This window comes from Pseudophryne corroboree, chromosome 2 (assembly GCF_028390025.1).
Source record: "Pseudophryne corroboree isolate aPseCor3 chromosome 2, aPseCor3.hap2, whole genome shotgun sequence".
Taxonomy (NCBI): Eukaryota; Metazoa; Chordata; class Amphibia; order Anura; family Myobatrachidae; genus Pseudophryne; species Pseudophryne corroboree.
The window spans coordinates 390,629,820-390,653,032 of NC_086445.1; the positions used below are offsets into that span (position 1 = coordinate 390,629,820).

The 23,213-nt window shown below is 38.8% G+C and overlaps 1 protein-coding gene across 2 annotated transcripts in view; it reads right to left on the bottom strand.

Moving 5' to 3' along the window:
- Positions 1–3,516: 3,516 nt before the first annotated feature.
- The window catches only part of GABRA5 (gamma-aminobutyric acid type A receptor subunit alpha5), a 301,112-nt gene continuing 281,415 nt past the window's right edge, over positions 3,517–23,213 (bottom strand). For both annotated transcript variants that reach the window (XM_063953304.1, XM_063953306.1), the window contains exons 9-10: positions 9,643–9,854; positions 3,517–6,148 (exon numbers count right to left, since the gene is read on the bottom strand). In XM_063953304.1, coding sequence (XP_063809374.1) covers positions 5,822–6,148; positions 9,643–9,854 — 539 coding nt within the window. In that variant the 3' untranslated portion in view covers positions 3,517–5,821. The remainder of the gene's footprint in view (positions 6,149–9,642; positions 9,855–23,213) is intronic.

Sequence of the window (23,213 nt, forward strand, 5' to 3'; positions counted from 1 at the left end):
TTATCTGTTTTTGTGTGAGTGGGGAACACCCATCTTTCCCCTCTCTGGACAATACTTGCAGTAATTTGCTATGAGACAGGACTACACATTGTTTGTTTTCTTGTTCCCTTTCCATATGAGTTTGAAAGGTACTTTTGGACTATCTAGAAGTTGAGAGAAATCATCTGAATCTCCTATCAAATCACTACAAAGAATTGTTTGGTTCTGGTATGAATGGTCAACCATGTTAAGGTTGACATTCATTAGGTCTACCACTAATGGTTGACATAGACATGGTTGACATGGACTAATAGTCGACATCTGAAATGGTCAATGCAGGACAGGTCGACACATGTAAAGGTCGACATGGATTTTTTAACTGTTTTTGGTGTCATTTCTCCGTAACATGACCAGGAACCCCAATTAGTGTAATGCGTCCCCTTGTATTACTCGCTTCGCTTGCCATGCTGTGGGCAAGATGCCTCACTCTGTTACTGCTGTGCTCGGCACAGTTGCCGTTCCCAATCGTAGTCCATGTGGATGGTAAAGTATAAAAAAGTTAAAAATCTAATTTTTTTTTTAAACCCATCTTGACCTTTTCATGTGTTCACCTGCCATGTGCCAACCATTTTCATGGGTCGACCATTTGTCCATGTCTACCATGTCAATGTCGGTCAATAGTGGTCGAACTAATGACTGTCGACTTTGACATGGTCGACCATCCAAACGGATACCGTTTCACCATCTCCCTTGAAAGCAAAAGGAACGTAATATCATTGTGTGTCTCTCACTCATTTGTGTAATACAGCGCCCTGGACATATTTAGTGTCTACATATCCATTTCTACACATCAATGCTGCATCTTCCTGAAATCGGTCTGATCAATCGAACATCGATGATATGTGATCTGTCAGGGAATCAGGGACATTCAGCATGTTTAAAATCCCTGATTATTTTTTGGTCAGAATGGCTGAATTGGGGACTTCCAATATGTTAGATTTCCCAGATTCCCCGACCCCAGTGTCAGTAGTACGAGGAATTGTGGCAATGCATCGTAGATGCATTGTATGGACCATATTAGAGAAACATGAAATTCTAAAGAATGAACACATCACTAGTATAGTGGCAATATATATAGAAAATAGTGTTCATGTTTGTATTTTTGGAATTAACTCATAACAGTGTTTTTTTTACATTTGTGTACATGTATTAGAAAAAAGAATGCAACAACTATTTAAAAAGGTGTAAACTGATATATTTAGTATTAGTTTTGCTAAAAATGTACAAACAATTAAATTACATAGAGTTAGCAATATTTGTTTCAAAATATACATGTACATCTAAGAGTGTTGATAAACAGAGAACAACAAGAATGCATAATCAAGAAAATTCATAGCTGTGTCTATTATCATAGAAGTTTTGTACATGCAGTATGTCAACAAACATATAGGCCCTTAATGCATGGATTAAACTCTTTATTTTTTACCAAACACAAGCTAAAATTATAAAGCCTGAGACTGAGATCATTTTCTAGTTTGTGTCTAACCATTAACACATATGTATCAGACTAAATGCAGAACAAATTAGCTTAGTAAATCAACTAAAAAATTTTGCTCTTCCAATTTTGTTACAACTGAAGTCCAGATAAACTGAATACTATGAACAATACGATTGTTAGGAAAAGAAGAATATAGACCTTAGTAAATACAAATGAGCAGTAATGTCCGCATATCAGATAACTGCAGATGTCCATCAAATTCCACTTTGTCATACACAATATACTGTACACGATGAACATTTTATAGCTAGTTATTAAATGGGCAGAAATAATTTATGTTTTTTTTCTCAAAAACTCTTGTCCAGAAAATTCCAAATCCCAAAGTATACCAGATAAGATATTTCCATACCCAACTCCATTTCAGTCTCACTACTTAATCCTGTAAAAAAAGATGGACAATGTGAAGACATACCATTGCATTGAATATTTTTAGTGCATTTTTTATATCCTCAGCTTGTTTATAAAAGAGAGAACATGACATGTACTAGCAAAACTAACTTTTGGTTTACTTATACTTAGCCTAAGAGTTGCAAGTAATTTCAACTGTGGCATATCTTTTCTTGTAGTGCGCCAAGGCCACTTTTTATACTAAAGTATAAATGAGTTTCAAATTTTATGTTGCCAGCTAGACACTATTCGATTTCATAAGAGCTGACTATGGTAACTCAAAATGCAAGCTTTATTTCAGTATCAGTTGAGATGGGACAAAAAAACATACTTTATTATTGTGTTTTTGATTTTCAATCAACAGTATACATTAAATGGGATGTACAGATGTGTCCTCACACATCTTTGCTATATTCACAGCCAAGGCATAGCGTTTCCATGATGTGAATGCATCATGGGAATGCGCACCACCATGGCTGCTTTGATATGCTAATGATCGTGGGCGTGAGTGTATGCACACGCGCCATGATCACACAGAACAGGCATTATAACTAAGGGTAGTGGGAGTATATCCTCCGCTACCCATCCCAACAGTGTCTCCCAGTTCCCCTGTCACTATACACGGCAGCGGGAGCCTCTTACTCCCGCTGCCTGGTCACTGCAGCCATGCTGCTCTTGCGAGTATAAAGTGTTTGCAGGAGCATGCATACATATGCACCCACGAATGCCATGGCATGGCACTTCTTTGTCCCACAATGTGAATGCATCATGGATAAAGATGTATAGCAGCACATCTGTAGTTATAATGGCAGCTATCAGGATTCTGGTGTTCAGGAGCCAAATGTCGGAATCCTGACAGACAGCAAATTACCGGCGGTCGGAATGCCGACACCCACCCATTATTCCCACTCAGTTGGTGGGTCCACACCACCAACCGAGTGGGAAAAGAACCTGTAGATACCCATAGTTTGAAACCCTGAAAAATAGAAAACTGCATAATAGGAAAGTATATCAACCAAAGATAAAATATAGTGTATTGATTATACTCGCAAAATACTGTAACCATATGTGTCTATTCAACTTATTTTAGGGGGAAAATGGACAAGATTAAATTTAGCCTTAAAGTAATCAACCTGAAAAGTTATAAACAATTCTATATTTTTAATTTAACTTCAACTTGAAAAAGCTCATTAAAACATTTTTTTACAATTCATTTGAAAGATAGATGAAATTGACAATTGCTTAGCTTTCATAAATACAATAAATTAATACTGTATGTCATAAATATGAACAAAAATATACAAGTTCACTATAATATGCCGTATGTATTGGATTTTTTAATAGTCAACCATCTTTTTATTGTACAATGTATTATTAAAGTCACAAATGTCTGCAATTAAAAATATTTATATATAGTAAATAGAGGATAAATGTAGCTTAAGAAACATCAATATAATTTACCTTGTATGAATACTTCAAATCAGCAAAATAAGAACAAAAAACATTATTTCTTTAATATAAAGAACTACGGATTTAGATTATCCATTTTTCTTAAAACAATAATGTTCAAAATACTTATATTAGTTAACTAATAAAGATGTTTGCGTAATTTAAATACATCAACATTTATTCTAATATGATAAGTCTTTTTGTATTTTAGAATAATCTTAGTGCACATTTCTAGTAGTTTAGCATGCCCTATTTTCTGCTGTACAATAGATAAAATAAACACAATAGCATCACTATCCAGATAAAATATTCTTTATAATTTATTTATTTTTACCTTTTGTTAACTATAAAAAGTTATTCTACACATTACTCTCACCTGCTTAGATACTGCATAGCAATATTGCAGAAGGAAATAGGCAGACAGCAGAATGCAGTTAAGTAGCATACACATACAGTATGGATTAACATTATTATTTGCGAAATAACTGAATGGTTAATCTTGCCCCCTACTGACTGGCAAAGTAAAGGTGAAGCTTTTTTTTAACGTTTCATTTATAGATCTCAAAAAAATCAGTAGAAAATGATTACGTACTTTCTGATATTGTTATTTACTTTCAATTTGAACCACTTTAAAGTAGTTTCTGCTATCAGACAATCTGATGTATTAATTTGTAAATATTTTCCTTACATTGTTTGCAAATATATGTTTTTTTAATTTTGTTTATTCCATTTGTGTTTTTCACCAATACTTTTATACTACCTAGACAGAGTTAGTAATACTCATAGATATGATACAGCTCAGCTATATCTTGTATTCAAGTGCAATATAAATAAATACAGTAGCTCTGCCAAGATTATATAAAAGAGTAAACTAAAATGTTAAGTGAAAAAGAATAATAAAGCATTGTGTTTAATATTTGTTACATGAACAAACGAAATATATCAATCAGATGGTGAAAAACACTTTTATTTGGTCCAAAATGAAACTTTGATACTAGAAAGTTAGTTTCTGTTTTAGGCCACTGTAAATTAATATGTTTTTAATTTTGGGATAACAATGGTACAAACTTGTAGTAGAAGTCAATTAAGGCTGCTACTGAGTATAAAAGTAAATGAAGAAATTAAATGAAAATTAGGATAAATTCTCAAATTAAAAATACATTAATAAAAAAATAAAAGTTGTAGATGTGGCATTACATTTAATGATTTTGATTGTCTAAATGGTATATACTTTCAAGTTATAGTTTTTCAGTCTCTCAGATTAAATAAGCATTTGTCTGCTAGGTCAAATATTCAATTGTAGGTTAGTAACAGTGAGCAGAGATGGAAAAACACATGCCTATATACCAATTACCAGTGTTAGAACTGACAAACCAGTTATGCTGATAACTTCTATATAGAGACCAATCAATATAAATACATTCTGTAAATAAACAATCTTGATAGAATACAAGGTACATTGATGTACAGCACATTATCATACTAATAAATTAATACTGAAAGAAAAGATACACTTTGGCAGTAGAGAACAAGAGTATTCTGCCATCTGAGCCAAGAACATTCAATTATTTAAAATGTAGAAGGCATTGTATATAGATCAACAATGTATTGGTAATGTGTATTGTTTTCTTCACAGCAATTGTACAACATAAGTGCATAAATATATATTTCTAGACCTACTCTGCATCAACATTGCATGCAGCAGTGTGCTAGTTATTGACAATCTATTGTTGCTCTTCCTCACACAAAAATAATTTTATAAGTTGTTTCAAAATATGGCACATATATTAACTGTTTGTCCTAACATAATAGATTACATTACAACTCTAGAAACAGATATAGCAGATTGTATTGCCACACTTAGCTGCAATATTGGAATAAAGCAAATCTGGTGATGCTGTATATTCTCCATTTTTAAGAAGGCACAGGCCAAACATATGTCCATTTAATTTGTCCTCATTTTTTTCCAGATGGTCTTTGCCAGATATCATGTTAAAAATGTAAAGTGTTTGAGGTTCATGTTTATTAATATATGGAAAGATATATGGCTTAGAATACCTCAAACTATAAAAAAATATCCTAATAATTTGCTTTCATTCCTGTACCTTCTTATGTCTAACCTCTGCAACACTACTAAAGAGCTGATATTTGCTGCATCTGAAGTCACGCTATTAAACAGGATATACATAATTTGCAAAAATTATATATTATACGATATTCATTGTAAGGTTGTAATGTAAATTGATATTCATGGGAAAAGATTTTTGGTGCAGGAATTTTTTTTTGGTTAAAAAAAAATGATGTAAGACATTCAAATGAGCAAATATAGTAAGTGACAATCATGCGAGACAAGCAAACAAATAAAATATAATAAATATTTCACACAAAAATAATATCCTGGTCTTACTGTACTATTTTCATTGGTATAGTCAATTGCAAAGATATGGCTCAAATATGTATTGGCAGAACTTGAGATGATTTGGATGAGGCAGCGCCCTTGATGACAGGTTCCCTGTTTAAATATGTTGCCCAATAAACTAAGTTGAAAGTTCCAAACATAACCGGAAAAACAATCCGAGACATTTTGTCAATCTTGCTGACACTGTTATAAGTCTTTTTAGTTTCTGGGCACATGTTTTCCACAGCCATATGCAAGGAAGCAGCATTTGGGATGACAGATGAAGTCAGGTCTTTGGAAATAGTTGGTGTATACGTTATTCTTCCTCCACCATATGTATTGATGGGTTTTTTTCCAAGAGATTCTTGTTCTTTTTTCTGTGTGATCAACAGAAATGTAACACTTAATCCCAACTAAAGTCTGCTTCACTTGATGTTTTTCATAAACATAGATATGGAAATCTAACTCAAAAATATGTTGTTTCAACTGTACTTTAGCCTCACTTTAGGGTTAATGTATCAAGCAGTGAAAAGAGTGGAGAAGTGGACCAGTGGAGAAATTGTCCATAGGTACCAATCATCATCTACTTCTCCACTCTTTTCACAACAACATGATGCTAAATAACAGTTAATAGGACTATAGTATGTTACAAAAGGATACCTTATATATTTAATTTCTATTTCATGGAATTGTACTATGCATTTGCAACAAAATAAATCACTACATATTATTTGCTGAAGCTGGGTATGTATCAAAATCATACCTATTTTTTTAGGAAGAGTTTACCTACTATATTAGTCAACCTAATGTTTGGGAAAATATCTAGCACATATGAAAGTAGCAGCTTCCGGTGGGGAGTCCCCCTCCAACCAGTAGGCAATTGGAAGATCGCTGTTGGGAGGGAGGTGGTGGAGGGTTTTATCTCTGTATTTCCAAGAGAAGAAAAAAAATTATATATATATATATATATATATATATATGTCTCGGAAATACAATTTAATATCCTCTTGCTTTAACATTGGAATAGCCTCTGATTACATACTGTATCATATCCATGATCTATGTACTAAAATAAATTATACATTTAAAACCAGATTTACGACTACATATTGTACTTACTTGTGTTTTTACATATTACCTTTTGTTATAACATATTTCTGTTTGCTTCGGAGAGAGCATTTAGTTCAAAGTGCTTCCTCCAGCCCACACAGAAGGAGACATCAAGGACTGAACTCTCACCTTCTGAGCCAGGCTGTCATACTGCATTATGTTTGATCCTGGGATGAATCTCCAGAACGGACTGAAAAATGCCTAGATTATATTGTGCTCTGAATAAAATTCCCATTTTTTGTTGCTTACTCATATCATACAAGCCAACAGCACTGGTGCTGAAAACAGAGGGGAAAAGGGCTCTCCCACTCCACCAAATATTTTAGAGGAACCAAAATCCTGAGCTTACGGGGTGTATTGTGGCCACCATCTTCAGTTAATACGGGCAGTGTCAGGATGGCAATAAAACCATCCAACTCCTCCCTCCCCACAGCCCTTATCCGACTGCCTCCAGGGCCCTATATATATATATATATATATATATATATACAGAGAGAGATTTAATTAATTCATTGATTGATTGATTGATTGATTGATTGATTGATTAGCTAGTATTGACACCAACAATAAGTGATGGTATTCCTATATTAACCACCCTGATGACTTGATAAATTAATTTATTTAGTTGCTTAAAACCATAATTGACTAAATAAAAACACAGCACAAAATTTTGGTGAAATTTAAATACTTACAATGCTTAGGCATTTAGATTTTGCATAAATGTGGTAACAATGTCTCAGGACTGAAAATTACATTGCTACAGTAGTTCAATGACATAGAGCCCCATCTGAAGACATACAGTATGTGCACACAAGTCTGTATGAGTACTTTAGGGAAATATTTAAGTGAGTGCAAATTATAAATGAAGGCTGACATAATCTCATGACAAATAATGCACTGTAACTGTGAAATATCCACGAAAGAAAATACCATGGTGAAAAAAGTAGGAGCTAAAAGTAAAATTTCCATAAAGGTTTTAAATGTGACCTTTTAAAAGCACCTGCACTTCCCAGTTGAGTAAAACATTATAAAGAAATAACCTGTTGACAGACTGAGGATTTTGGCATTAGGGAATTAAATGTTATGTACTAGTACTATTCTCCTCTTCAGATATGTATTTAGCACATCAAATCATAAAATGCATTATATTATTAGAAATATAACGTTTAATGTTTCTTGGAATTTTAGTGCATCTCTTTGGGGCAAATTTAATTAGAAGCCATCAGAATGGGTTCCAGTGGCTTCCGTACGTTAACTGCAGAAGCCAAATTCTGCACGCAGCCTATGGAGGTAGAAACAGAATCTGCCTACTGTAATAGGCAGAAAAATGTGCTAATCAAATTCACAACTTTATCTATTCTCATGTTATTTTAATCTGGAAACTACTGAGTTAACATTTTAAGGGTAAATTCAGCCTGAGCATGTGCATTGAGAATCTGCTGTTCAGTACACTGCATTTTTCCTAATACATTTTTTACACTGTAATTAATAGATTTTTTCATACTATACTAGCAGGAATTGGGAGGTGGGGGGTGGTTATCATATTAGCCATGGTAATTTGCTGCATGAAAAAAACAGGCTTTTATCTTGATGGTCAATTTGGGCTATCCAATTACAGTCCATTTCTTTCGTGCAGCAAATTACCCTGTATTGCATGAAAACACATAGGGTCAGCGAAAAGCCATGGATCTATGTGCTTTTATGCAACTTATCATGGAAAAAAATATCACAAATCCCTGATGTGCACCGGCATAGGGGTTAATAAGATAGGTGAAAAAACGAACAAACAAATAACCAGGCGCCTATTAGTTACCAAAATACCTGTTGCTTTTCACTGAGATATACACCACCCCCAAAAATATTAAGAAAGAAATCAAACAAAGTAATATGAAAAGTCCTTTTGATCTGAGGAAGCCGCCGATGGTTATTGAGGCGGGGAAATGCATTATCATTGGCACCAGATCAGAGGTCAGCTGCACACGATCAGCTAGAGCTGCGGCATACAGGAGACACAGCTGTTACCAGCTTTTACATCGGTGCTCATACCGGAGAGACAGGAGCGCTTTGGAGCCAGCATAACCACCTTTAACACAGGTATATACAGCAGGAGCGTGAATATTGGTCAGCAGACTGTGGAGATTTCTCATATAAACTTTGCAAGTGCTGAAGAGATCACAGCAGCTGAGAGGTGGTCTCATTCAGGAAGGTCATCCACAGCTGACAGTATTTGTGAACTTGTTCTATTCCTCTGGATATGGCCACTATTAAAGGAAGATTGCACCAGTAGCAGGGAGGATTGTTAAAACAAGCTATCTATTTTACCATCATATTGCTCCTTACTAACTGTAGCTTCATTGGAAAATTAACCTGTGCTTACTGCTTATTTGTTTCACTGGCTACCATATGCTGAATTTATTAATTAGCTGATTCAAACTGCATTGTTTAGCTGGATTTCTCAAATGCTAATTATTAGTGTTTTTAAAGGGATGTTTATGTGTCTTTTAAAAAAAATGTATGTTATTGTATTACCGGCCCGTCGATACCTCTGTGTAAAATACATTTATTATCTATTAATTTGATTTTTATTAAAGAGTATAAAAAGTTTTATACCGAGTACCAGCGCTTTTCATATTACTTTGGTTAATAAGATAGCCTCGGGCGAGTCAATTAGCCTTGTATACTGCCCACAGTGCTCTAAATATACTATAAATAATATTGTATCAATAATTCAACTCATGTACTCAAGATGTCAAATCAGTACCTTTATCTTTGCTGCTTCGAGGGCTTTCTTTCCGTCCCAGGCCCAACTTCTTTTGGTAAAGTAGTTTACAGTTGCAAATTCAATAAGTGCAGAAAAAACAAAGGCATAACACACAGCTATAAACCAGTCCATTGCAGTAGCATAGGCAACTTTTGGCAGTGAGTTCCGTGCACTGATACTCAGAGTTGTCATGGTTAGCACTGTTGTGACACCTACAGTATGAATAAAAGAGACAAACATTTAGTCTACCAAGTACATTTATACACGACTAGCTTACCATACAAAATGAAAGGCTTTCTGCATAAAAACTGTGTACAGTAAGTTAAAATAAAATACTGTAGTGCTAATAGACATACAGTATATAGAGGACTAAGATTTATATTTTTAGCACGATACAGGCAAATAAAAATAACATATTGTCTAAGATCCAATTCAATTAGCAACTAAAACATGTCAACTAAAGCTGCCGTGTGCTAACTAAAGGCAGTTTTTTTCACACCCTACTGCAATAGGCATACTGGGCCTTACTGGGTGCTGAGGGTGACATGACCAAAACCAGAGAGGCATGGCTATGCCTTTTTTTTAAAAAATGTTAAGAAATAGTAAGCACTGGCAGCTTAACAGGTAGATATTTGTGCCCCTCAGCAGCACTGCAAAGCTGCTGACATGGGCCCCCGCTGAGCACCTCTAACAAGCTCGGGCCCAGGTAATTAGTAGCCTCTGTGCACAAAAAAATGTGCAACACAAGTTGTCATCGCTTTGAATCTGTCCAATATAATAAAGAATTTTTTTACTATTAGTTAGTTAGTTACCACTAAAGGTGCATACACACAGATCGTTTTTGCCCAGCGTGTATGCATAGCGATGATGGCTGACATCGCTGGGCTGAAAAGCGCTCAGTGCATACACACTGAGTGCTTTTACCCCCTGCCCAGCGATGTCAGCGGGGCTGAGCGGCTTTCCATAGCAGGACGCTATGGAAAGACGCTCACCCCGCCGTTCATCTACTGGTAATACCAGTAGATGAATGGCGGCCGCTGGCGATGAAGCGGGAGCGCGCATCAGCGCTCATCGCTCATCGCCGGGGCATACACACTGGGCGGCTTTGAGCTGAAAGCAGCTCAACACACCAGAAGGGAGCTGCTTTCAGCTCAAAATCGCCCAGTGTGTATGGGCCTTAAGTGACATTTAGTAGATGTCATCTATCTAATAGGGCAGTGGTGCTCAACTTCAGTCCTCAAATACACCCAACAGGTCATATTATTTAGATCTCTTTAACCATGTACAGATAAGTTAATCATTTTGCTCTGTTAGTATTTTCCCACCTGTTTCTACAGATAGAAATCCTGAAAACATGACCTGTAATAGGAGTACTGAATGCAGTTAAAACCAGTTGCGGTTAAATAGGAAGAAGTTCTGCTACCTAATACTGTATTCCACAGTGCAGTTAGTACAATTATGGAGTCCAATGCTGCAATAATTACAGTCCAGCAGCCAGGGAAGGCATATGATGCAAATGCAAGTACTAACAAGCTCAAACTGGTATGTGCTGTAGTTGTTTCCAAAAAGACTGTATTTAATTTACTGGTGGCCTGGCACCCTTAAATGGTAACATTTATTGTATGATGTGACTTGTACTTTATTTCTGTGTCAGCTAACAGAAAACTTGCTCCTACAGTACCATCTGCTGCCACTCTCCGCCTCTCCTTGTCACCTACTGCCTCTCCCATGTCACCTACTGCCTTTACCCTGTCACCTACTGCCTCTCCCTGTCACCCTTTACCTCTCCATCACCCACAGACTCTCCAGTCACCATCCTATGCCCAGTGCCTATGACCCTCTGCCTTTCCCAGCCACCAATATGTCACCCACTTACTCCCCAGTCACCACCTGCCTCTCCAACAGCCACGGCCTTTGCCGCTGTCACCCACTGCTTCTCCCTAGTCACCCACTGCTCTCCCCATGGGTCATAGAAGGCTGGCTCAGAGCATTTACTTGCACCTCGGCCCATCACTTGCAAGTTCTGCCACTGCATTGAACTGACATTTTGTGCACAATAATGTCCCAAAACAGGCGGTCCCGGAACAGATTAGGCTTATTTGCAGAGGTACAAAGTTCCAGCGATGATATCTCTGAGTTCCACCTTTGCTTTGCCAATTCCATACTGTATTTGTACTTCAACATCTCAATACTAGCATGGTGCTTTCACTGAGCATTTTCTATAATAAGTGATGATGTGTTCTTACTCTTTCACCAGTAATACCAGCATCAGCATTTTTGTCAGCCATATAAGCCTAGAATCATGACAAAAATGGCTAAAATATGTAGCTCAGAGGTTACCAACAGTTTCTACAAGTGTATATTGAATGGTACATCAGACTAACCAGTATACTGACAATGTGGTTGATTGCACAAATGTAAAAAAATGCCTGAAACCATGGTAACCAAATATTTACTTTTAGTGCTATACTGTACTTTCATACTAAAAAAAAATGGTAGCAGGTATTAAATGTGGCGCTATCCGGTTGCTATTAGGATACTTCAGATACAACGAAAAGAAAAATATAAAAATTTATTACACTCTACAGAATCCAGATCATACAGTATAACATATAAAATTACCACACATACAGGCATTGTGTGGACAACATTAAAAGACATATAGTTCAGGAGGAGTCCTACCGAGGAATACGTTGGGGAGCAGCAGGTGGTGATGAATGCAGGGAAGTCCGGACTTGCCCTGTATAGGCTCCCAGTCCTCACTGCGGCTGGTAGTCCTCCTCTGGTCCAAGGGGTGATGGTGCCAATGCGTTTCGGAACACTGGAACATTGATGGGGAGGTGAATCAGTCCGGCAGGAAGGGGTTCTTCTTACCTGCATCATCTGCAGCCCCAGCACCGACCCCTCCTCCTGCTGGTAACTGCACTGCTCACCACACAAAAGGTTTCACCCCTTCCTGCCGGACTGATTCACCTCCCCATTAATATTCCAGTGAGCAAAGCGAGCCACCGAGTCCAATGCGTGGCAAGCACAGACAGATTCCTGTATTTAGGTGTACTATTTACACTGAACCATAGTAACTGATCAGACTACAGTAGTTCATTATCTAGCTTGCAGATAAGGTTCCATGATACTCCTGCATTTTCCCATCCACTCTCCTTAGACTCCTTGTTAACACTTAAAAACAGCCACTTCCTGGTATTCACTCTACGACAAAGTTCTCATTGCGAGCGGGATCGCAGCAGCACCCTCATGCATGCACATTGCGATCGCAGCACATGCAGTTTTACGATAATTGCTGCATTGCATGCAATTAGGCCCTTAGTATAGAAGTTAATTACATGGAACTGTGAAGAACAAGTTGACCTAGAATATTGTATGCACAGAACATTGCACCTACATTACATGACCATTTCTGCTACAAAAGCCAGTATGCATCGAATATTGCCGCAATTTTGTTCAACTGTAGTTAGCTGAAGATAAAGTCATTATGAAGGCTTAGGGAGCTGCTAATATCATGAATAATGCAATAGTTAATAAAAAGAGTTTCATGTTTTCAAAAAGAAAACATGAAGAGAAAATTATACTTTGATGTTCTTAAGGTTTGCAGTTCATTTTCTGTCAAAACTATTTATTTTATGTTTTACAACAACAAAAAAAAGCCATGAACATCTAAATCAGTTACAGGAGTAAAAACATTTTCTTCTCTAAAATTTGCTGTTGTGCTCAACACTTCCCATTCTTTAGATCAATGTACACTCAGTACATTATTGATTCTGCTACATAAAATTATATTGTATCTCTGGTTCTAAAAGTAGTAAGGATAAAAACAATTGCTAACAAAAACTACATAAATAGCTTTACGTAAGATATAGTAACATACATATTTACAAATGCATTTATTATTAAACTAATTAGCATTAAGTAAAATGACATTAAGGGATTATTATTATTATTATTATTATTATTGTTTTACACCTACAATCAGGGCAAGATACAATATCTAGTGCAGTGTATCTAAAATAGAGATGTGCACCGGAAATTTTTCGGGTTTTGTGTTTTGGTTTTGGATTCGGTTCCGCGGCCGTGTTTTGGATTCGGACGCGTTTTGGCAAAACCTCCCTGAAATTTTTTTGTCGGATTCGGATGTGTTTTGGATTCGGGTGTTTTTTTTCAAAAACAGCTTAAATCATAGCATTTGGGGGTCATTTTGATCCTATAGTATTATTAACATCAATAACCACAATTTGCACTCGTTTCCAGTTTATTCTGAACACCTCACAATACTATTTTTAGTCCTAAAATTTGCACCAAGGTCGCTGGATGACTAAGCTAAGCGACCCAAGAGGGCGGCACAAACACCTGGTCCATCTAGGAGTGGCACTGCAGTGTCAGACAGGATGGCACTTAAAAAATTGGCCCCAAACAGCACATGATGCAAAGAAAAGAGAAAAAGAGGTGCACTGTGGTCGCTGGACGGCTAAGCTAAGCGACACAAACACCTCAATATCACAGGAATTATTCGTTCTAATCAATGGTATTATTGGTCCAAATCACTGGAAGCAAATGACAAAATCACAGGAATTATTTGTTCTAATCAATGGTATTATTGGTCCAAATCACTGAAAGAAAATGACAAAATCACTGGAATTATTCGTTCTAATCAATGGTATTATTGGTCCAAATCACTGGAAGAAAATGACATAATCACTGGAATTATTCGTAAACATTTGTAGAAAGTTGCTGCTTTCTGATTACAGAAATGCTCAGATATTCCTGCGAATCCACAATCCCTTCCCAGAGGAAAAAGAAATTGAGAAACTGTTGTTTGAGAACGTTTGTTCTCTTTCCCTTACAAAGGAACAAACCACTTTCCAAGAAGACTGACGTTTTTGGGATTATGGAGACATAATGTTTTTGAATATAAATCCTAAAGCAGGTGGTATATTAGAGCAAAAGAGTGCAAGAGACCAGCCATGCAGTTTCTGAAATATTATGACAAAATGTTACTGTATTTCATAAGCAATCATTCCTAACTCTGCTAAGTACTGTTTGGTATACTGTATGTGGCTTCCATGAGGTAGTTGTCCATTATTTCAGCTTCCATTAACCTTTTTGAAAGCGGTAGAAGTTATCGATTCTTTTTTTTTATTTTTATTTTCCCCTAGTTTTAATTTTCTCCTGCATAGCCCAGTAAAATGTTGCAATGTTAAGTATTGACTTGTGCCTTCTGGGGGTCCACTTCTTCACCAAACCCAGAAAAATCTCATCCTAACCCTCTGTTCCACGTTCTCTATGTACCCCATCTGTGTCACCCATGTCTGTCTACCCCTCCCCTTTAGATTGTAAGCTCTCACGAGCAGGGCCCTCTTCCCTCATGTGCTTATCCTTTGACTTACTTTAATAGTCTTCAACTGTACCACATCCAGCAGTCTTCTGCCACCTGATACTTATTCCAGTGTCATCTGCTGATGTAACTATGTTTATTTACCCTGTACTTGTCCTATTCTGTCATCAACTGTTAGTTGCTGTTTTCCTGTTTGATTATTTATGTACTCAGTAATTGGGCGCTGCGGAACCCTTGTGGCACCATATAAATAAAGGATAATAATAATAATATAAGGTGTATAATCCCCAGGTGTATCTCACACATCACACAGTACAGTATATAGGGTGTACAATCCCCAGGTGTATCTCACACATCGCTCAGTACAGATTACAGGATGTATAATCACCAGGTGTATAACACACATCACACAGTACAGTATATAGGGTGTATAATCCCAAGGTGTATCTCACACATCGCTCAGTACAGTATACAGGGTGTATAATCACCAGGTGTATCACAAATGTTGCACAGTACAGTATACAGGGTGTATAATCCCCAGGTGTATCTCACACATCGCTCAGTACAGATTACAGGATGTATAAAATCACCAGGTGTATAACACATGTCGCACAGTACAGTATACATACTGGTCACAACAATGCAGAAGATATTGAGCACTGATCAGGATACTAGAAGTGACACAGAGCTGCAAGATACAGCAATGGCCTACTGTACTGTACTATATGTATACTGCTGGTCACCAAAATGCTGCACTGTCCTACTATATACTGCTCACAATAATGCAGCACAGAGATACTGTAGTATACTTGACACAGAGCTGCAAGATACAGCAATGACCTACTGTACTGTACTATATGTATACTGCTGGTCACCAAAATGCTGCACTGTCCTACTATATACTGCTCACAATAATGCAGCACAGATATAGTATACTTGACACAGAGCTGCAAGATACAGCAATGGCCTACTGTACTGTACTTTGGGGGTAATTCTGAGTTGATCGCAGCAGCAAGTTTGTTAGCAATTGGGCAAAACCATGTGCACTGAAGGGGGACAGATATAACATGTGCAGAGAGAGTTAGATTTGGGTGGGGGGTGTTCAAACTGAAATCTAAATTGCAGTGTAAAAATAAAGCAGCCAGTATTTACCCTGCACAGAAACAATATAACCCACCCAAATGTAACTCTCTCTGCACATGTTATATCTGCACCCCCTGCAGTGCACATGGTTTTGCCCAATTGCTAACAAACTTGCTGCTGCAATCAACTCAGAATTACCCCCTATATGTATACTGCTGGTCACCAAAATGCTGCACTGTCCTACTATATACTGCTCACAATAATGTAGCACAGAGATAGTATACTTGACACAGAGCTGCAAGATACAGCAATGGCCTACTGTACTGTACTTTGGGGGTAATTCTGAGTTGATCGCAGCAGCAAGTTTGTTAGCAATTGGGCAAAACCATGTGCACTGAAGGGGGACAGATATAACATGTGCAGAGAGAGTTAGATTTGGGTGGGGGGTGTTCAAACTGAAATCTAAATTGCAGTGTAAAAATAAAGCAGCCAGTATTTACCCTGCACAGAAACAATATAACCCACCCAAATGTAACTCTCTCTGCACATGTTATATCTGCACCCCCTGCAGTGCACATGGTTTTGCCCAATTGCTAACAAACTTGCTGCTGCAATCAACTCAGAATTACCCCCTATATGTATACTGCTGGTCACCAAAATGCTGTACTGTCCTACTATATACTGCTCACAATAATGTAGCACAGAGATAGTATACTTGACACAGAGCTGCAAGATACAGCAATGGCCTACTGTACTGTACTATTATAATTATATACTGGTGATCCCCAGTCCCCACAATGCAGTACACTGAGCACAGATATTTGTAGCACACTGAGCACAGATATGGAGCGTTTCAGGCAGAGAACGTAGATATTTTCAGCACACTGAGCACAGATATTTGCAGCACACTGAGCACAGATATTTGCAGCAAACTGAGCACAGATTATGGAGCTTTTCAGGGAGAGACTGCAGCCACGTCCTCTCCGTTTAATCTCCAATGCACGAGTGAAAATGGCGGCGATGTGCTGCTCTTTATATAGAATAGGAATCTCGCGAGAATCTGACAGCGGGATGATGACGTTCGGGCGCGTTCGGGTTAACCAAGCAAGGCGGGAAGCTGCCTCGGAACCATGTAAAATAGGTGAAGTTCGGGGGGGTTCGGATCTCGGAGAACCGAACCCGCTCATCTCTAATCTAAAATTATCTGAGTCAAGCAAATACCACTTTCTTTCTGCTTTGAAGATGGGGTATGGTGTCGAGATCCTTTAACTGTACATCAGCAAACTTTGAATTTTAACTGCACAAAGCTTTCACTTTGAACAATTCAGAATGTATCAAAGCAACTGTTGTAGAAAGGTGCTAGGTGTAGTTTAAGAGAAACATTCTTATTGAACATAATCCATTAACAACATAAGTGTCTTATAATCATACTTGCCTACCTGACCCTCCCCATGAGGGAGAAAATGCTCTGTTCCTGGACTTTCCTGGTAATGTATGATTGCCATCACCTGTGGTGAATCACCTTTCTTATCAATTAACTAGCTCACCTCAGGTGATGGCAATCATATATTACCAGGAAAGTCCAGAAACAGAGCATTTTCTCTCTCATGGGGGTATATTTACTAAAATTCGTATTTGTGTCAATTTGGAGAGAGATTAAAAACGAATGGCATCGAATGTTTGAATTTGCAACTTTTTGAATTTTTTACGCCACATTTGCTGTCGTATTCTGCATTTTCGTTTTTTCCGATGTCGATGTCATTCGTAATTTCGGCCAGTGTTTTACGGGAGTGAATAGTAAAACCCTGCCGACATTAACACAATGAATCTCGGCCGGATCTGTGAGATCCGTGCAGGGCTTCATTGTGCACCTTTAAAAAAAAAATTAAAGTGTTAAAAATCTAGAAAAAAAATGCGTGGGGTCCCCCCTCCTAAGCAAAACCAGCCTCGGGCTCTTTGAGCCGGTCCTGGTTAAAAAAAAATGGGGAAAAAATTGACAGGGGTTCCCCCATATTTGATCAACCAGCACCGGGCTCTGTGCCTGGTCCTGGTGTCAAAAATACGGGGGACAAAAAGCATAGGGTTCCCCCGTATTTTTAACACCAGCACCGGGCTCCACTAGTCAGAGAGATAATGCCACAGCCAGGGGACACTTTTATATAGGTCCCTGCGGCCCTGGCATTAAATCACTAACTAGTCACCCCTGGCCGGGGTACCCTGGAGGAGTGGGGACCCCTTAAATCAAGGAGTCCCCCCCCCTCCAGCCACCCAAGGGCCAGGGGTGAAGCCCAAGGCTGTCCCCCCATCCAAGGGTGGCAGATGGGGGGCTGATAGCCAAGTGTAAAAAAAAGAATATTGTTTTTTGTAGCAGTACTACAAGTCCCAGCAAGCCTCCCCCGCAAGCTGGTACTTGAAGAACCACAAGTACCAGCATGCAGTGGAAAAATGGGCCCGCTGGTACCTGTATTACTACTAAAAAAAATAGCCAACAAAAAGCAGAACACACACACCGTGATAGTAAAACTTTATTACATACATGCACACCTACATACATACATACATACTTACCTATGTTCACACGAGGTTCGGTCCACTTCTCCATGTAGAATCCACGGGGTACCTGTGAATAAAATTATACTCACACAATCCAGTGTAGATCTGTCCTCTTCTACTTGTAATCCAAGTACTTGGCAAAAAAACAAACCAAAAAACCCGAACCACGCACTGAAAGGGGTCCTATGTTTACACATGGGACCCCTTTCCCCGACTGCCGGGACCCCCCATGACTCCTGGGACCCCCCATGACTCCCTTCAGCCAATCAGGGAGAGCCACGTCGTGGCACTCTCCTGATTGGCTGTGCGCTCCTGAGCTGTCAGTCAGGCTGCGCACGGCAGAGATACAATGTAGCGCATAGGCGCTCCATTGTATCCAATTGTGGGAACTTTGCGGTCAGCGGTTGAGGTTACTCGCGGTCAACCTCTGACCGCAAAGTTTTTTCTTTGACTTCCAAAAAAATACGAATGCCCTCATCACTGATTTTAGTTTAGTAAATTCCCGAGATGACACTTTGAAGAAAAAACAGCAAATCAGTCAAAATTGGGAGCTTAGTAAATATACCCCATGGAGTGGGTCAGGTAGGCAAGTATGCTTATAATGTTGGAAGCATTTTTTAAAATCCCTTTTCCAACTGAGGCTAATATACCATACTGTGCAAAAGTTTTAGGCAGGTGTGGAAAAAAGTACACTTGCAAAAAGTCATGGATTTTATATGATTATAGTCAGGTATGTGATTAACCAATCATAACAAACTGGTGATAATAATCATTATTTTCATATGTAGGTTTAAACACATAGGTGCGGATGCCATGCCCACTTTAAGGAGACAGCAGACACCACATGGAGATAGCCACGGACATGAAGGACTGCTGAGAGTCTGAGTGAGTTACTGAGACTGTAATAATTGTTTATACCACAAGAGGGTGATGGTTAATCTCCATTCCTTCTGACACACACCCAGCTACTATATTGAGAAGAGAGCTTGGAGGCCTAATATAGACATTTGCCACAGATTAATCAGTATCCGTAGGCACATTCCTTAAAAAAAACTTTGTGCATATTTGGATACCATTGTGCAACAAGAACATTTAAATCCTCAGGCTCCAATGCAAAACTGTGACACTTTGGGATCTATGAGCTCCAACACTTTTGGCTGTGAAAATCAGGACTGTATGTAGGGATACTGAAAGGAAAGTGAGGATAGTCTTAGTGATTTGTGCAAATCGCTCTTTTTGATCTTTTTTGAACATCAGACTCTTTTTAGTTGTATTTTTTGAAAACTGCATAAATTGCTGCTTGTATATCTATGATTAAATTGATTATGAATCAGAATCATTATTAACCACTTTCTTGTGCCAGGCCGGAGCCCACATTGAGTCACCTAGTGAGCTGTCAAGTGGTTTAGTCTTTATTAAATGCCAATATATTGTCTTTGAAATGCCACAACTTGATTTAATCCTTATTGATTGTCTTCTAAATTATCTTGTATAACCAGATTACCATCTTTTTGCCAGCATTCTTTCAGTAAAATAAAAAAAGTACTCTCCATGGAGATTGCTGTTTAATGACCTTCCTGTTTATGTATCAATCTGTCCTACCTCTCTGAACCACTTACATCGAACAAGGTATTGGGAACATACATCTTAGGGAAAGGGTCCATTACTGAACATCTGTGATAACTATCTCTGACAACAAAGACACTCGTCAACCCCTGTGTGTTACAATAGCAAACCATTGTTGGTTCCTCATTCTGTAACATTTCATAAGTTGGTCTGTTTAATACCTGAAATACTTAGAATAATTATATTGCATGTATAGCAGTTTTCAAAATTGTTGTTTAAGCCAAATATATAGCACTCTATTCTATAACATATAATATCTATAGAATACTAGAGGTGTGTGATTTATGAATTATTGGCCTATGTACTGTATGTACAGTATGTATATGCAACACCCCACTACAGTAGGAAATCCCTTTAAGATTATCTGGGATGCTGGCAGCTATGATTACAGCATTACAGCATGTGTGCGTGTAAAACTACAGTTCTTAGCATATTTCAGAGGCATTCATCTTACTGTAACACAAGCCACTTTTACAGAAAGAACTGCCTCATTTATACAAATCATTCTACATTTGTGCATCATTCTCCAGAAGGGTCCCCCAAAGTCAGCACATATAAACATTCATGTAATGTTGTAGGTAATATATATGTGCTGGCTTGCCTTACCCATGGATCAGCACCCACCACTGTGTGTAACACTGACCTGCGCCAGTGCACGGGAGACATCACTCTGCTTGTCTATCATTTTCTATAAGCCTGCTCCTCAACTACTGTGAGCATATGTTAGTGTGGGAGCAGGCTTATAGAAAATGATAGACAAGTAGTGTGATGTCTCCCGTACAGTGGTGGCAGGTCATTGGCGGCAATTTCTGGCCTAAGCTGCAGCCCAGGGACGGCAGCCACCATGGATCGTATCCCACCAGACCCTCAGCAACCTGCCCCCTCCTTTCCCTGTCCACATTCCCCCTTACTTCTTACCAACTATGACTTCTTTGTTTCCCTTGTATCTGGAGACATAGTCATCGCCCAAATCCAACCTCCCCACCTCCCCACATGACCCCATTCCCTCCTGTCTCCTCTGCTACCTCTCTCCTGCCTGTTCCCATCTTGCCCACCTGTTCAATCTCTCCCTATCATCAGGCACTGTCCCTCCTGCCTTCCTTTCCACCTACTCCCTATTTCATCCATTTCAGTCTGGCTTACATCTTTTCCACTTTACTGAAACTGCCCTCACGAAAGTCTGCAATGACCTCCTGGCTGTCAAATCCAAGGGTCTCTACTCATTGCTTACCTCGTTGCTGCTTTTGACACTGTGGATTACCCTCTCCACCTGCAATTTCTTCACTCTTTTGGTCTGCATGAATCTGCTCTCTCCTGGATGTCCTCCTACAACTTTGACTGCTCCTTCTCTGTCTCTTCTCATGACTCAACCTCTCCCCCACTTCCACTAGCTGTAGTGTCCCCCACGGTTCTGTTTGTGGTCCTCTCTATTTCTCTCTCTATACATCCTTTTTAGGTGAGCTCATTCGCTCTTCTGATTTACAATATCATCTCTATGCTGATGATACTAAAATCTACCTACTATCTCTTTGCTATCTTTTCTTGGATGTATCAGCACTTTCTTAAACTTAACATGTTTATGACTGAGCTGATCATTTCCCCACCCTTCCACATAACCTCGCCTCCTACAATTTCATTATCTATTGATGGAAAAACTATCTCCTCTAGCCCCCAAGAGCACTGACTTGGATTAAACTTTGACCTCTCCCTTTCCTTCAAACAACACATTTAGTACCTCTTGCAATCCTGACATTTCCATATCAAAAATATTTACAGGATCAGACTCTTTCTCACCTAGGATGCTACTAAGACCCTCTTCCACTTTCTGGTCATCTCCAGATTGTTCTACAGTAATCTCCTCATATCTTGCCTCCCTGACAACTGTCTCTCTCCACTCCAATCTTTCCTCAATGCTGCTGCCAGCTTATCTTCCTCTCCAAACATACTACGTCAGCCTCCCCTCACTTACAAGCCCTACACTGGTTCCCCTTCAGAATCCAAATTAAGCTTCGTACACTGACTTATAAAACTCTCACCTATTTCTCTTCCATTTACATCTCTGAACTTACTGTATCTCTCTTTACACTCCCACCCATCATCTTCACTCTACAAATGCATGACACCTCTCATTCCAACTGATTACTTCCTCCTACTACTACCTTCAAGACGTTGTGTTTGTTGCTCCTTATCCCTGGAACTCTCTTCCTTGCCACATCAGACTCTCCACCTCTATAAAACTTCAAATGGGCTTTGAAGACCCACTTCTTCATCAAACCCAACCATTTCTCATCCGAACCCTGCTCCACACTTACTGTTTACCCCATCTTTGTCAACCCGGTCTGTCTGCACCTCTCATTTAGAGTGTAAGCTGTCAAAGGCAGGGCCCTATACCCTCATTTGGTTTTCCTTCTCTTATTAAGATCTTCTATTCCATACTCCCTACAATGGCACCTAACTCTTGGTTTCTGCCACCATGCTTATTTCAGTGTCATGTCTGCTAATGCAGCAATGTCTATACTGTATATCATGTACTTGTATATAGATATATATATATATATATATATATGTTACTACCCACTGGGCGAGTCATGTTGGATGCAGGTCCCGGTCATTGCCAGGCACATGGGATGTTGCACCTCTTCCTGCCACGTGGCCTGACAGTTCCCATGTGGAACCTACCAACACAACGGCCGCAATGTCTGCTGGGTGCCTAGCAACTGGGACACTGGGTGCAGACGGTGTTCCTGGTTGCTAGGTAGAACTACAGAAGCAGCTTCCAGCTCTCAGCCTGAATGAGTCAGATGTACCGCAGTGCAGCTGCACATCATTTGTAATTATTGCTCCCCTTCTCACTGCCTGCTTGCTGATTCATCAGATACTCTTATATATTCCTGGCTGGCCACTACCTCTGTGCTGGCTATAGTTTACCATGCTGTGTAAACCACTGATCACTGTCCTGTGG